Genomic DNA, 13129 nt, shown 5'->3' with positions numbered 1-13129 from the left:
CAGCCCATGAACCTGATTTCTGACTTGTTTCTGGACAGAAAAATCATTGTAGCTTGTTCACAAAGCTCTGGTGCTGAGGACAGGGAGAGAGGGAACTGGCAATGTGGAACGACTTGATTGTTTTTTTCCAGTCTGGATGTTTTCTGTATCTATGAAGAGGCATGCTTCCTCCAATAAAACACCAACTGGTTCCTGTCTCCCAGTCACACTGACATTCCTGCCACTGGTTTCCACCTGCCCACACATGTTTCCCCAGCAGCCCTTCTTGCATAAGCCACAGTTTGTCTTGGTTTCAATGCAAGCAAACAGAAAATGGCTGATCATTACTATCTGAGTTAAAGGAGGCATTATGTGTACTTTATGCTGTTTAGCTGACAGAAATTCAGAGAAGGAACTTAGTGATCCAGTGAGAATCTCATCCATTATGGGCAATGACTCCTGGTGCCAGCTTTTGCATCAAGGCCAGCTGAATGGAAAGTGTTGGGTACACGAACTGAAAGACTTGATCATGCAAACAAGCTGCCAAATCAGAACAACAACATACCACCCTGTTCTACACTTAAAATCAAGAAATGGAGAGAGTGTCAAATTCCCTAATTCTGGAACAGCAACTGGGAGCTGGTTAATGTTCAGCCTTCAGAGCCATTAACTCTACAGGGACTTGTGCCTTCACAGCTGGCCAAAAAAGTGGCTTGCTTTTATGATCCCAAGGGGATGAGGAGCTCAGACTGCAAAACTCGGAAAGGTCTTTGTCATAGCAGAAGGACAAGCAGACAGCATAGGGCTAAGTCTTGTTCTCAGGCCAGAATGCAAATGCAGTCAGCTGATGATTTCTCTGGCATTTCAGTCTTGACATCAGCTGAATGATTCGTGTCCGATTATCCAGCCATCTCACCAAACTCTGTGCCTTGACCTACCTCAAGCCCAGCAGCTCGATATGCTGATTCACAGACATCAAAGATAAATGACAGTTTCAAGGCACGCTTTGTGGCAAGCCAGCAGCACTGGTGCAGTCACCTCCAGGAAGCCAGCACCTGAGAGAAAGCCAGCAACCCACACCTATGGAGCAGTGACTCTCCCCTACCCACCACAGCCCCCGTCTCAATTCTCCTGTGCCACATGAGGGAGAAGCACTGTCACAGCAGCAACTATTGATAACCTATTCCCTCTCCAGGTGAACCCATCACCGCCCACTCCTTGCCACCAGGCCAGGTAGTCAGCCAGGCACTGTCTGGGGTACTACTAATTCCCGGTTCCTCTAGTTCTGTACACTTACACACCTCTGTACACCTATACAAATTTTTGTCTCAGTCTGTATATGGAGAGCCTGCACTTCCAAAAAGTAGTTGGTTGTCCCTGACAACACCATCTGCGAGGCTTATTACTTTGCAGGCCAAGTGAATAATTGTTCTTTGTACTCCTTTCCACAACTCTTTTGTGCTCCACAGCCAGCACAGGTTCTTGACCTCCTGTCCCAATCCTAAAGCTGAGTTTCCCAAGTATGTTCCACCATCGCATAAGAAAAACTGAGGCCAGAAGGGGATCAGAAGGGAAATGCAACCTGAAATCGATGAGCACAGCACAAAGATGCATCCCGTACTCAAGAGAAAACTAGTTGCCCTGCCCACACACCCAGCAAATGCCATAAAAAAATTGTATTTAAGAAGCAGGGAGCATAGGATATTTTAACAGCTGACTTACTGCCAGGGAGACGCTGCCTAGCAGTGAGTGCTAGACAGTTTCAGAGCAATGAATTCTCTTCTTCATGAGTCTGCACAGCCACACCAGCACACGCAGAAAAGTCACTACTTCTGCTCTAGAGAAGCACATGGCTGAAAGAGGCAAGAGTGCTATACACCCACGGCAACGATGTGTGAGGAAAATCACATGCTGTCTGTGTATATGCTATCTTGCTCAAGCTACTCATCATCCTCTCTGTGAACAATAGACTTTATACATGTTTTTAACAAAGGAAAGGAAAAAACAATCTGGGTGCAAGAAGATTTCAAAATGCATGAGAGGTAAGGTCCAGGGTCTGTGAAATGAAAGGAAACTAAGTACAGTGAGAAATAGCTGATGGAACTGAAGCAAGACATGAGCAAGGGTCACTTTTTTTCAAGTAGTAATAGAAATGTCACTCCTCTTCTAATGACTGGGATTTGAACAAAACTAGCTGGAACGTACCTATTTTATGTATATAAGTGTGTGTGTGTGTATATATATATGTGTAAATATTAGTGTTTGGTATATCTTCAGAGTTTGAATTTGATCAGCTCAACTGGTTCTTTAAGAGGTCAAGAGGTACCCATCTATTGGAGGGTTTTGGTTTTCTGATCTTTTTTTAAGGGACAAATAAAGACAATTGACTTCCTGAAAAAAATATTTCAGATGCAAAATTGAACAATGTTAGATGCACACATTGGCAGGCAAAAAAATATTTAGGCAGGACTAATTCCAGTATCCAATACTGCTCACTACATAGATTGCTGAAGTCTCTTTCATCTGTCATCTTAGTTTATGCCAGCAGCTCTGAAAAACAAAACAAATCATATTTTTAATAACAAAGGAAGCCCTGCTTAAATTAAAACCCCTTGTTAGCATTTAATGTTCAACTCAGCCAAAGAAGGAAGCTGTGGTGAAAGCAAACAAATATGAAATGTGAAGAATTTCACTCCATTTACTCTGGGTAAAAGCTGCTTAGCGTGGTCTGACTGCTAAACTGATTAATAAGCAGATTCAGCTCTCAAGTAAGTTAAAACTCCCTCTAATGGCAATTGGATAAAGGACAGAGCTTGAAAAAATGAAAAGCATCTCACTGCATTTGAAATGTATTTTCAGCTAGGCAAAATCTAGTTAGTATGAATGCTTTTGAAAAGTGAAACTCCAGCTAGTGCCCAGGATTTTTTTTAAATTACAACAAATTTCTTTACATTCCTGTTAAATTTTTTATATGCTGTGTAAGATGTGTTATGCAAAAATTTACACATTACGTAAAATATGTTTTCTCCAATGTGTTTTTTGCTTTAACAAAGTGGCTTAGAAAAGCACCCATGACAGACTACTCCTCCCATCCATGAAAAGGGTCCTGCTTTTCAGCAATACCACTCCCAACAGAAACACTAAACACTTCCAGAGATACTTAAAGAATCAGAAATTCACGGGCTCAGATTCATTCATAGCAAAATAAGCGTTTAACCTGTGCAGCAAGTGTAATAAAATCAGAAAATATTACATTCTGCTCACAAATACCAAACAGAAATTGTCCTCAGGAAATAATAAAAATTAAGAACAAACCACAGCTCCCTTCAACTGGCTGAGCACTGTCTGCAGGATAAAAATGTTAAGGAAGGAAGGTAGCCAAGGGATTACTGATTAGCACTAGATGTGCTAGCAGTAACATATATACAAAATCATGAATTTAGAAAGCTTCAAGCTCAGTCATAATGAGAGCTGGTAATGCCTTTTTCTACAACCTTGAGGGCATTTCAGGTTCCCAGGTAAATTCTACTTGTTAATCTCCCTTATTTCTGCTATGCCTGCAAAAGGGCGTAGAATTACAAAACTGAGATCATGACTTGATTTCTCATTCACAGTGAGGATTCTGTGCATCATTTTTACAGTCTGAAGGTCATTTCAATCACCACAACACAAGAATCTCAGGCTCTTGCTGGTCAAAGGTGGAACGTTTTCAGAAGGAAAATATTCTAGGAAGTGGAAATCCAGAGTAAAGTCAGCTGAACATAAAATAAAAAAATAATAATAATTAAAAAAAAAAGCAGCAGACCTTTTTTTAAAAAAACTGGATTTTTAAAAACACTTTTATTCAAAAGCTTACCAGACCGATTCTCCTCAAATCCAATCTACTAACTCTTCCACTTTAGGAGTAGAAGCTTTTATAGAGAGGTGTGGAATAAAACAGTCTTTTATACTACTACGCACTCCCCTTCAGAATAAGAAAGGCATTTGGAATCTGGTCCAAACCTCAATGAAGATAATAAAAAAAGTCTTGCAAATTCACACTAGCCTACATGCACCATTGTTACCTCTTCTCTTAATTACTGGAGGTTCAAAGCAGAAATGACCACTTGCCCCACCAAGATAACTGGTAAGTATATTGATAATAGTAGATAAAAGAGTAAGTATATTATGAAAGTATGGAATACTTGCCTGTGAGATACTAGAGGCAAAACAGAGATCAGGAATACGCCTATGCTTGTATGTAATCTCATTTTATTGAATGGTTTGAAGTCCTGCTTAAAATAACAACACTTTAGTCTGTACATGCAGTTTCAATTTTAAAAAATTAAATATATTTGTTTTTTCATAAAACATGCGTATTTATGTACATCATTTTGAGATAAAAGAAAAAGAATTACCATTTACAGCAGAAATTCCTCTTTACAAACCTTTTAAGAGACAAGGCAGGCAGTTGCAATTCTACAGAAGGCAAAGCTTACAAGCTCTCTATACTGAGGGTATAGTTTATTCATTTTATTCTTTGAGAGACATTAGCAACTGCAGAAGAAGGTCATTTAAGAATGGATTCAACTGAAAATGACAGTGGTTCAGTTGTTGAAAGTTTTGTTGTGGCCTGTTTAGGCCCAAAGAAGTCTTTTGCACATTTGTCTATAGTAAACTTGTGGTTTTGGTTCTCTTTAATGGCACATTCTCTGTATTTCTTAGAAGCATCTTCAAAAGACTCTTTCACAAATGATGTTCTCAACTCTGCTCCTGATCTGTCAGGAAACGTTTGCTGGAACAGTGACTGAAATGAATTGTATTTGAGTGGTGGAGGGGGCTTGGTACTGTCTTTGCTGATCTTGCTTAATACCTGTTCCTGAGGAGCCAGAGAATCCTTATCAGAAATCTGACAGAAAGTCCTTTTTGGAGGAGAGAAAGCTGACCTCTCCCGAGCTTCCTGAGGAAGGCATGGTATCTCATTACACGACTGCTGAATGCCTTGCGTGTGGGTCAGAATGAGTGAATTTTCCAGTTTTGGAGACATGATGCTGTGCTCAGTGTTTGGACAGTCCTGACTTTGTGAGACCTTGGCATCCCAGCCTGCCCCAGGTTTGAGAGCTTGGACAGTAGTAGCATTTAACAGGCATTGCTGGTAGAGGAGAGCATCACTAATGGGGCCACATTTTGGCCACACTAAGAACCTAGAAGACAGGGGATACTGCCTGTAGGTAGTAGCTACACTGACATTTGAAGAAATTAATTCCATGTTGCTGGATCCTGAACACTGCATGGTTAGATCAAGGCAGGTCGGTAAAAAATTGCAAAACTCCTTGTTTGGAGTATCAACTTGACTAGTGTTAAAGGCTGTTTTATATGAGTTGTATTCAGCTCCATGCACCATGCGATTAGGGAGAAAAAGGGCAGCTGCTTGTGTAGCTTCCATCATCTCTCTCTCTTTATACTCTCTCTCTAGCATAATGTTCTCCAACTCTTTATCAGCAAAAGCCCGTCTCTTTCTCATCCTGTCACTCACAGGGGGTGGCAAGGGTGAATTCCCTCCCAGGTAAGGGTCTGTCGGAATAGGACGGTAACCTAAAACAACAAAGCAGCATTAGAAATGAAGCCACACAAGAAAAACATTAAAGCTGTATTTGTTTTTACAGACTCGTTCGTTTGGAGCCAGTCATGCCAGATGCCGAACACTTGCTACAAACCCTGGCCACTGTCAGCTCCTACTGAAGTCACTGCGCCGCAGATGCTTAGCTCCCTGCGCTGTCAGGTACATTCAGTACAAGTTCCTCAACACAGATAAGCAAGCCCTGCTCCCCTGACACCTGTAGTCTTCTTCAAAGCTAGCTGATTAGTAAGTTTAAAAAGCAATTCTAAAACAGCAGATTAAGCAAAGAAAAACAAAGGCAAAACCCTGCAGTGTGTTATGACTAGTATTGCATCATGCAGCTTAAGGAGATAACCATCCATTTTTAACAAGTACGAAAGTATTCAAATACTTTGCTTCTTCTGAACTAAAAGAGAACTTTGATAAAACATAGAAATCCACTCTCCAGTATATTCAATTACCAGGCTAAATGGATTCATTTAATATAACTGATAGGGTCCAATCCTGTTTGCTCTACCCAGACAAGTCATCCCATCAAATTAATGAAACTCCTTACGTGAGTAAGGAGAACAGGGTTTTACCTGTTTTCACTCCCACTCCTCTCACATGGGTCTCCCCATTGTCAAGGAAGATATCTATACCTACAGCTGATGCCTTTTCTATTCTCTAAAGATGAATCACTATGTACACATTGCTACAAGATGGTAGAAAATTCCAAGGAGAACTAGGGAAAAAGAAAAAGAAAGTTAAGATAAATTAGAGGAAAGAACACAGGAGAGTTTTTTTTTTTTTTAGAAGAGTGAATTGTAGACGAAAATTAGAGGTATCTAACAGGACAAAATTTTAACTGTGCTTGCACAGGCAAAGAAAAGAGCTTTCTACTGGGGAAAAAAACCCCTAGATTTAAGATTTATAGGGCAACAGTTTGGAAAGTGATTAAAGCAGACATAGAAATAAATTTGGGCACGATCTGAAGAGGGAGTGGGAAACAAATAATACACCCTCTCACTAAAATATCCATCTTTAAAATGTCATTCTTCCACAGTTAATATTTTCGACAGGGAAAAAAAAAAAAAAAGAGCAGCCTTTATGCATATCTTACTATTGATAATGCTGCAAATGGTGCTCCCGGGTTAGGCACCCGGGATCAAAAGAAAAAAAGGGATCAAAAGGAAAAAAAAAAAAAGAAAAAAAAAGAAACCAAAACAAAACCAAAAAAACAACAACAACAAAACAAAACAAAACAAAACCACAAAACCCAACCAACTAATTGATTTACTCATTTGCTGATAAAAACACCCGCGAATAAATTGCCCTGCACTGCGAAAACGCTGCTGGGTAGTCATGTAAAAAGAATGTCAGCTTGTAACAGTAACTCTCAAATTTCAAATTACCGTTGCTAGCATTTCAGGCATTATTTTGGGCTGAAATTCTGCCACATCGATTGCAGCCACGAAGGGCAGGAGCCGCCGGGAGGGGAGGGGAGGCTCCGGCTCCGAGGGCACCCGGCAACCCGCGCCCGTTCGGGCGCGGGTTGCCGGTGCCCTCGGGGCCTCCGCCGCCCCGCGTTTATTTCGGGAAAGTAAGCCGCGTTTCACGCGTGTCTGCGAGCAGCCGTGCCTCGGACGGGAGGTTCGGGATTTCCTGGGGCAGAGCGGGGCTTCCACGCCGCCGGCCGGTGCTGCGGGACTGGGGGCAAGCCGTGGAGGGGCGGGGGACGCCCTTACCTTCCAGGATGCTCTTGGCCAGGAGGCTGGGCGTCCGGACGTGCCTCTGGTAGACGGCTTTGCGCTCCAGGCTCGCCTGCTTCCCCGCCAGCCCCTTCTTGTCCTGGGAGAGAGACGGGCGGTGCCGTCAGCCCGGGGGGCCGCCCGCCCGGTCCCGCCCGGTCCCGTCCCGTCCCCTCTCACCTCGGTGGCCTGCTGCCGTCGGAGTGCCACCTGGGCGGCCATGACGCGCTGCCGCTCCACCACCAGCAGGCAGTTGGCGCACTGGCAGTCGCGCCAGCGGCAGAACCGCTTGTGTCCCTTCAGGCAGGACACCACGCCGTGGTTGCGGCACCGGGCGCACTTGGGCGTGCGGCTCAGCTTCCGCGGCTCGCCGCGCCGCGGGGCAGCCGCCGCCGCCTCCTCGCCTTCCTCCTCCTCCTCTTCCCTCTCCGGGCCGGCGCTGCTGCGCGGCGCGCCGGCCGCCTCGGCCGCCTCCCCCTCCACGCTCTCCACGTCGATCTCCCAGTCGGCGGCGGCGCGTCCTTCGGCCATGGCTCCTCGGCAGCGCCGCTGAAAGAGAGGGGTCAGGCCGCCCGCCCGCCCGCCCCCGCGGCGGGACGGCAGCCGGGGCACACCCGGCTTCCGAGGTGCCCGCCGCCGCCCGGCCCGCCGGCAGCCCCGCCGCGATGCGCCCCGGTCGGCAGGTCGCGGCGGAGCCGCCTCGGGATGTCATCTCCCCCCCTTACCCTCCGCTCGGGTCTCTTCCCCGTGCCCCACGCCGGGCTCAGCTTAGACCCGAGGGACGCTTCCCGGCCGCCCACCCCCCCCCCCACCCACCCCGCGCCCGCCCCGGCTTGCCAGGGTGCTGCGCTCGCCCGCCGCCGGCAGGACCGCGTCTCCAGCGGCGGAGGGCGCGGGCAGAACTGCCGCATGGCCATGCCCGGCGCCGCGGGGCTGTCGGGTCCTCAGCGGGACCTGCTTATTTCAGGACCCTGACAAGCCTCCCGCCCGCCGCGTTCAGACTTCGGGGACGGACAGGTCGGGAACACCTGGGCTTCACACACCGCCGCGGTCCGCTCCAGCGGCCGGGGGCTGCGCGGGCTCCCGGAGCTCCCCGCACCGCGGAAGCCGTGTCCTCGGACCCCCACCTCCTCCCACCCGACCTCCCCGTCCTTCCACCCGCACTCGGCGCTTACCCGAGCCCAGCGCCCGAGGCCGGCAGGCGGTGCGGGCAGCTCGCAGGGCCGCCGCTGCCCAAGCCCAGCCGGAGGCAGGGGACTCCCGATCCCCGCACCTGAGGGTGCAAGGCTGCCCGACAGCCGGGGCGCCGCGCCGTCGAGGGCGGGGGGGGGGGGGTCGCTGCGTCTCAAGTGCGGCGGGCCGGGCCGGGCCGTTCCGCGCGTGGCTGTGGGTGCGCTCTGGCGGCGCCGGGGCCGGTACCCGCCTCGCCCACGCCGCGCCCGCCCCGCGGCACAGTGCCCGCCGCCCCGGCCCCGCCGCGTTATCAGCGCCGGCCGCCGCCGCCCGCGCCGCCCATTGGGCCCGCGCCGCGCGGCCGCCGCTCTGATTGGCCCGCGCCGCCGCCGCCCCGCCTCCCCCCGCCCGCGCCCCCCCGCCGCCGCCGCCAGCCCGCGCGCGTGCCAACCGCCAGCCGCTCGCTCGTGGGTGCGGGCGGGCGCCGGGGCGGCAAATTTTAGGACAAAAAAAAGGAAAGAAAGGGAGAAAAGACGGGAACGCGCCTGACGGTGACAGCTAAGAAACCAGCTCGGCGGCCGAACGGCGTCCCCCTCACCGGGGAGCGGGCCGGGGGCGCGGGTTTAAAAGGCTGAAACGGGCACTGCGTTTCTCGTTTGCGGTCGTTCGCGTTGCTTGCCCCGCGAGTGGGGTTTTTTTTTCCGAGTCTGAAAATGCAACGGAATCGGCGTTGTCTTCCTGCCCTGTCGGGAGTTAGGGCGAGGAAAACGTTCGTTTATTGTTCAGCATTCCCTGCCCTCAGCAGCGTTTTCCACCGAGCACTGGGCTGTTGAGTAACTTTCTCCCCCTACCCCCCCCCGACCGAGGCTGCTCTTCGGAAATTGGGGAATGCCCCTTGTCTCTCAAAACGGGGAGAGATCGAAATTGTAACCCACAAATTCTCGGCCGTGCGAGCGAGGTGTTAGAGCTCGGTGCTTCCGTCGGTGAAAATGGGAATTCCCACGGGACAGAAGCGGACAAAATATACCTCGGCCGCGTTCAGCACCGGGCAGGGCAAGAGTAGGTGAATTTAAACAGAGTGTCCCCAGGAAAAAAAAAAAAAAAAAAAAAAAAAGAGAAAAAGGAAAAAAGAAAAAGGGGGGGGGAAATCATGCGGGAGAGCATCAGTTCCCCACCAGTGTGCTGATCGAAAACTAACGATATGCAGAACACGCGGCCGGAACCATTCTCCGAAAAGGGAAAATATTTCGCTCTTTCCCGGAGCGGCGCCTGTGTATAATAAATACTGGTAATGTTCATGTACATAGTAAACACAGGCATCCGCTCACGGTGAGCACACGGACCGGCCGCCGGCCACCGGTTCGGCATGGAAAAACCCTGCTCTTGAAGCCCGTGCGGACGGGCCCACGGGCGAGCGGCGCAGGCGGAGCCGCGAGGCGGCGGGACGGGCACGGGCTCCGCCGCCCGCCCGGAGCTCCCAGCGCGGCCGCCGCCGCCGCCCGGGCAGGGCACCGGCCCTTCCCCTCGCCCTGCGGGCACCTGCGGGGAGGGAGGGAGCGTTCGTCCCGAGGGAGCCGCACCGCCTCCGAGTGCTCACGCCGGGAGAGCGGGGAGAGGGAAGCGCATCCCCCGCCGACAGGTATTATTCATCCCGAAAGAGAGGCCGGCTACTGTTTGGCTTACAAGCGTGACTAAAAGTCAAATACCCAAGGAATTCCACTTTCCCCCTTGGGGTCCCTCTTAAAAGGCACAAGCACGACAAAGGACCTGCTAGGTTAGGAAACAGAAGTCCCCTTTGCTTGTAAACCGACACCAAATTACAAACTACGGTTCTGCGGGCCGCTGGAGTAAATTACAAAACAGTTCGCCTCCTGTTTACTTTATCCACAGGGAACTGTGAAACCCAGCCACGATTTTAAAGCGTGTTTGTGTAACTTTCTTCTGCTCCTCTTGTTTGCGCTCCCCTCCAGCCCCTCTCCCCTTTCCCGCCGGGCAGGAGAGGTGCCTCTGCTCTCCTCCGGCGGGACGCACCCGCGGGAGGAGGAGGCGGAGAGCGGTCCCCGGCACCGCCGCTCCCACTCGTGTGCCGCGGGGACCTCCGCTCCCGCGCAGTCCCCCGCCCCGCGCCCCCCCGCTTTGGCCCGCCGTGTCAGCCGCGCCCGCTCTGAGCCGACACGGGCGGGTGCCGCGCCGTGCCGCGCTGGGGCAGGCACTGATTTCCACGGGAGGGAAGGCAGCGATGCCCGCGGGGCGCGACCCTGCGTCCGCCTGCCGCGCTATAACGCTCCCCGCCGGAGCGCCCGGCCCTCCCGCCCGCCCCGGTGCCGGCGGCTCCCGGGCTCCTTCAGAGCCTCCTCCGCGCACCCCCGCCCGCGCCTGCCCCCACCCCGAGCAGTGCCGGGGGGTCCCCCGGGACCCGCACTGCCGGGGGGGGGGGGGGGGGGGGGGCTGTGTGGCAGACCCGGACGGGGGGCCGGGGCCGGGCCCTCGGGCCGCGCAGGCGGCGGCGGGGGCTGCGCCGCTGGTGGCAGCGTCCCGGCCCGTGAGCGGCGGGGAGGAAGAGCGGCTCCGGGACGCCGCGAGGGCCGCACGCAGGTCTCGCCCCGAGAGCCGGCGGCAGCGGGGCGCCCAGCGCCGGCCCTGCTGTGCATCGCTCTCCCGTGCGGCGGGGACGGCGGGCGTGCAGGTGCAGGTGCCGGTGCCGCCGCCCGCCCGCTCCTGGCATCCCCGGCCCTGCCTTCCTCCGGGAAATTTAGGAGCGAGGTTAGGGCAGGCTGACCAAACGGCAACCCCGCGCGCAGTCTCCCCGGGAGGAATGCTTTGATCTTGCCCTCTCCCCGCGCCGTCGGGAGCAGATTGCATTGCCAAACGCGGGAGATCCCCGCCGCTTCTTCGGCCGGAGATGTGACCGCTTAATCTGAAACAAACTGCCTCTGCCCCCGCCCTGCCCGCCGGCCCCCCTCCTTCCCCGCCCCGGGGTCGCTCCCGGTGCCCGGCCAGGGGCTCCCGCCCTTGCCCGCGCGGGGCGCGACCCGGGGCGGCGGCGCCGGCGGCACCCGTGAGGGCACGGTTTAGCCCCGGATCCGGGCCCTGCGAGAAGCGCTTCTCCTCCGCGGAACGCGAAGCTGCCATCTATTTCCTCCAGGGGAGACCCTGAGATTTCCCTGGCGATCTCACCTGCGCGGAGGGGGAAGAAAGAAATCACCTTTCCCGGTATTAGCCAACCAGTAAAAACCGTGATTTCTTTTGCAGTTTTCCTCCACATGTAGATTTTCTACATCAGACTCCCTCTGTCTCTTGTAAACAGCACTGACACTAAGGTAAACCTGGATAAGAATAAGACTTTTATCCATGACACAGACCTTTCTAAACTGATTGTACCTCAACGTGTTTTAAACAAGCAACTTTGGTATTTATTTTTTTTTTACGTTTGTGTTTTAAACAAGCATTTAGTTTTTTGGGTTCTTAATACCGTGCTACCTAACATATTTGTAAAGCAGCTAGGTACAGAGTCAGAGGAAAAATTTTCTGTTATTCCCGCATGTCAGTCAAATAAATATAATGAATGCATATAATAAGGATGTAAGAAATGTCGAGGCAATGTGTTCACTATAGCATGATATGGAAGTAAATTTTATTGACTGTGACAGTGATTCCACTGCCTTTGTAGGAATGTTTGCTTTGGTAAGGAGGGCAAGGGTTAGCCTTTATGGGGAGACGTGCGTATCGTACCAGGATAATCTTCAGTCGTGTAAAACTGGATTAATATCAAAAGCAGTAACGGTGAGCAGCGCAGAATTGCCACTCTGAGCACAGTTAGGGAAAGTCTGGTGGGAATTCCGGAGGCCTCAACGGAAAGCTTCCCATGGACATGGACTGCGTTGGATCAGGCACAGGGTGCAGCAGAGTTTCCTGTCTACAACCCTTCTCAGCCTGGCAGCTGCCGGGAAGAAGGGATGAGCTCACAGAGAGGAGGAACGGGTGGGCCATGGAGGAAGGGCAGGTTTGCCCTCTGCGGCTGGGGGCTCTGCCCGCTGGTCGGGTCTGCACCAGGGAGGCACATTCTGGCCCGTGCCTCTGTAAACAGGAGCACACAGGCGTGGTGATCATCAGACGAAGCAAGGAAGAAACATGGCTCAGCGGAACTTGAACTCCCTCTTCTGCAGCCTCCAAGTTCGTGGCCAGGGGACATTGGCGCAGACCCAGAGAGACTCCAAGTCAAAAACCAGTCCAAACCAGTCCTTATCCAAGCCTGTGAGGGAATTTTGAATTTAAACAAGAAAAATGCCATGAGGGGGGCTTGTGTGCCATCCGCAGCAGCTTTGCTGTGGCTCGTAAACAAGGCTGACCTTTGGTTTGCCAGCATTTAATAAGCCAGTAGACATTTGGCAGGTCTCTTGCTAAAATGTACTAGAAAGTTGGATCAACTCTCAGCATGAATATCAAGAATCCACTATACAAGCAGTGAGCATAGCAAATTGTCAAGTCAGCAACTAATGTACTTCACTATAATCTTCCCAAATGTCTTAAGTAGTTTGGCAAATCTCTTGTTGCAATAAATTCTAGTGAAGTTTTGGGTGGGTTTTTTTTTTCAACATATGGCCCTAAAAAGTAACTTAGCCAAGAACATTTTTAGAGTCACTGCAGA

General features: G+C 51.5%; 2 protein-coding genes across 2 annotated transcripts; both read right to left on the bottom strand.

Annotated features, from left to right (window-relative positions):
- Positions 1-4134: 4134 nt before the first annotated feature.
- Positions 4135-8740, bottom strand: DMRT2 (doublesex and mab-3 related transcription factor 2). The gene is made up of 4 exons (XM_069777565.1): positions 8484-8740; positions 7489-7857; positions 7306-7408; positions 4135-5553 (listed from the first exon to the last, which is right to left on the bottom strand). Exons 2-4 carry the CDS (start codon positions 7837-7839, stop codon positions 4529-4531), a joined length of 1479 nt encoding a protein of 492 aa, XP_069633666.1. The 5' UTR covers positions 7840-7857; positions 8484-8740; the 3' UTR covers positions 4135-4528.
- LOC138683816 (collagen, type I, alpha 1b-like) lies at positions 8344-11613 on the bottom strand. The gene is made up of 3 exons (XM_069776338.1): positions 10361-11613; positions 9890-10020; positions 8344-8945 (listed from the first exon to the last, which is right to left on the bottom strand). Exons 1-3 carry the CDS (start codon positions 11611-11613, stop codon positions 8344-8346), a joined length of 1986 nt encoding a protein of 661 aa, XP_069632439.1.
- Positions 11614-13129: the final 1516 nt, after the last annotated feature.

The sequence above is a fragment of the Haliaeetus albicilla genome, chromosome Z (genome assembly GCF_947461875.1).
Source record: "Haliaeetus albicilla chromosome Z, bHalAlb1.1, whole genome shotgun sequence".
NCBI lineage: Eukaryota > Metazoa > Chordata > Aves > Accipitriformes > Accipitridae > Haliaeetus > Haliaeetus albicilla.
This window is presented reverse-complemented; position numbering and strand designations above follow the sequence as displayed.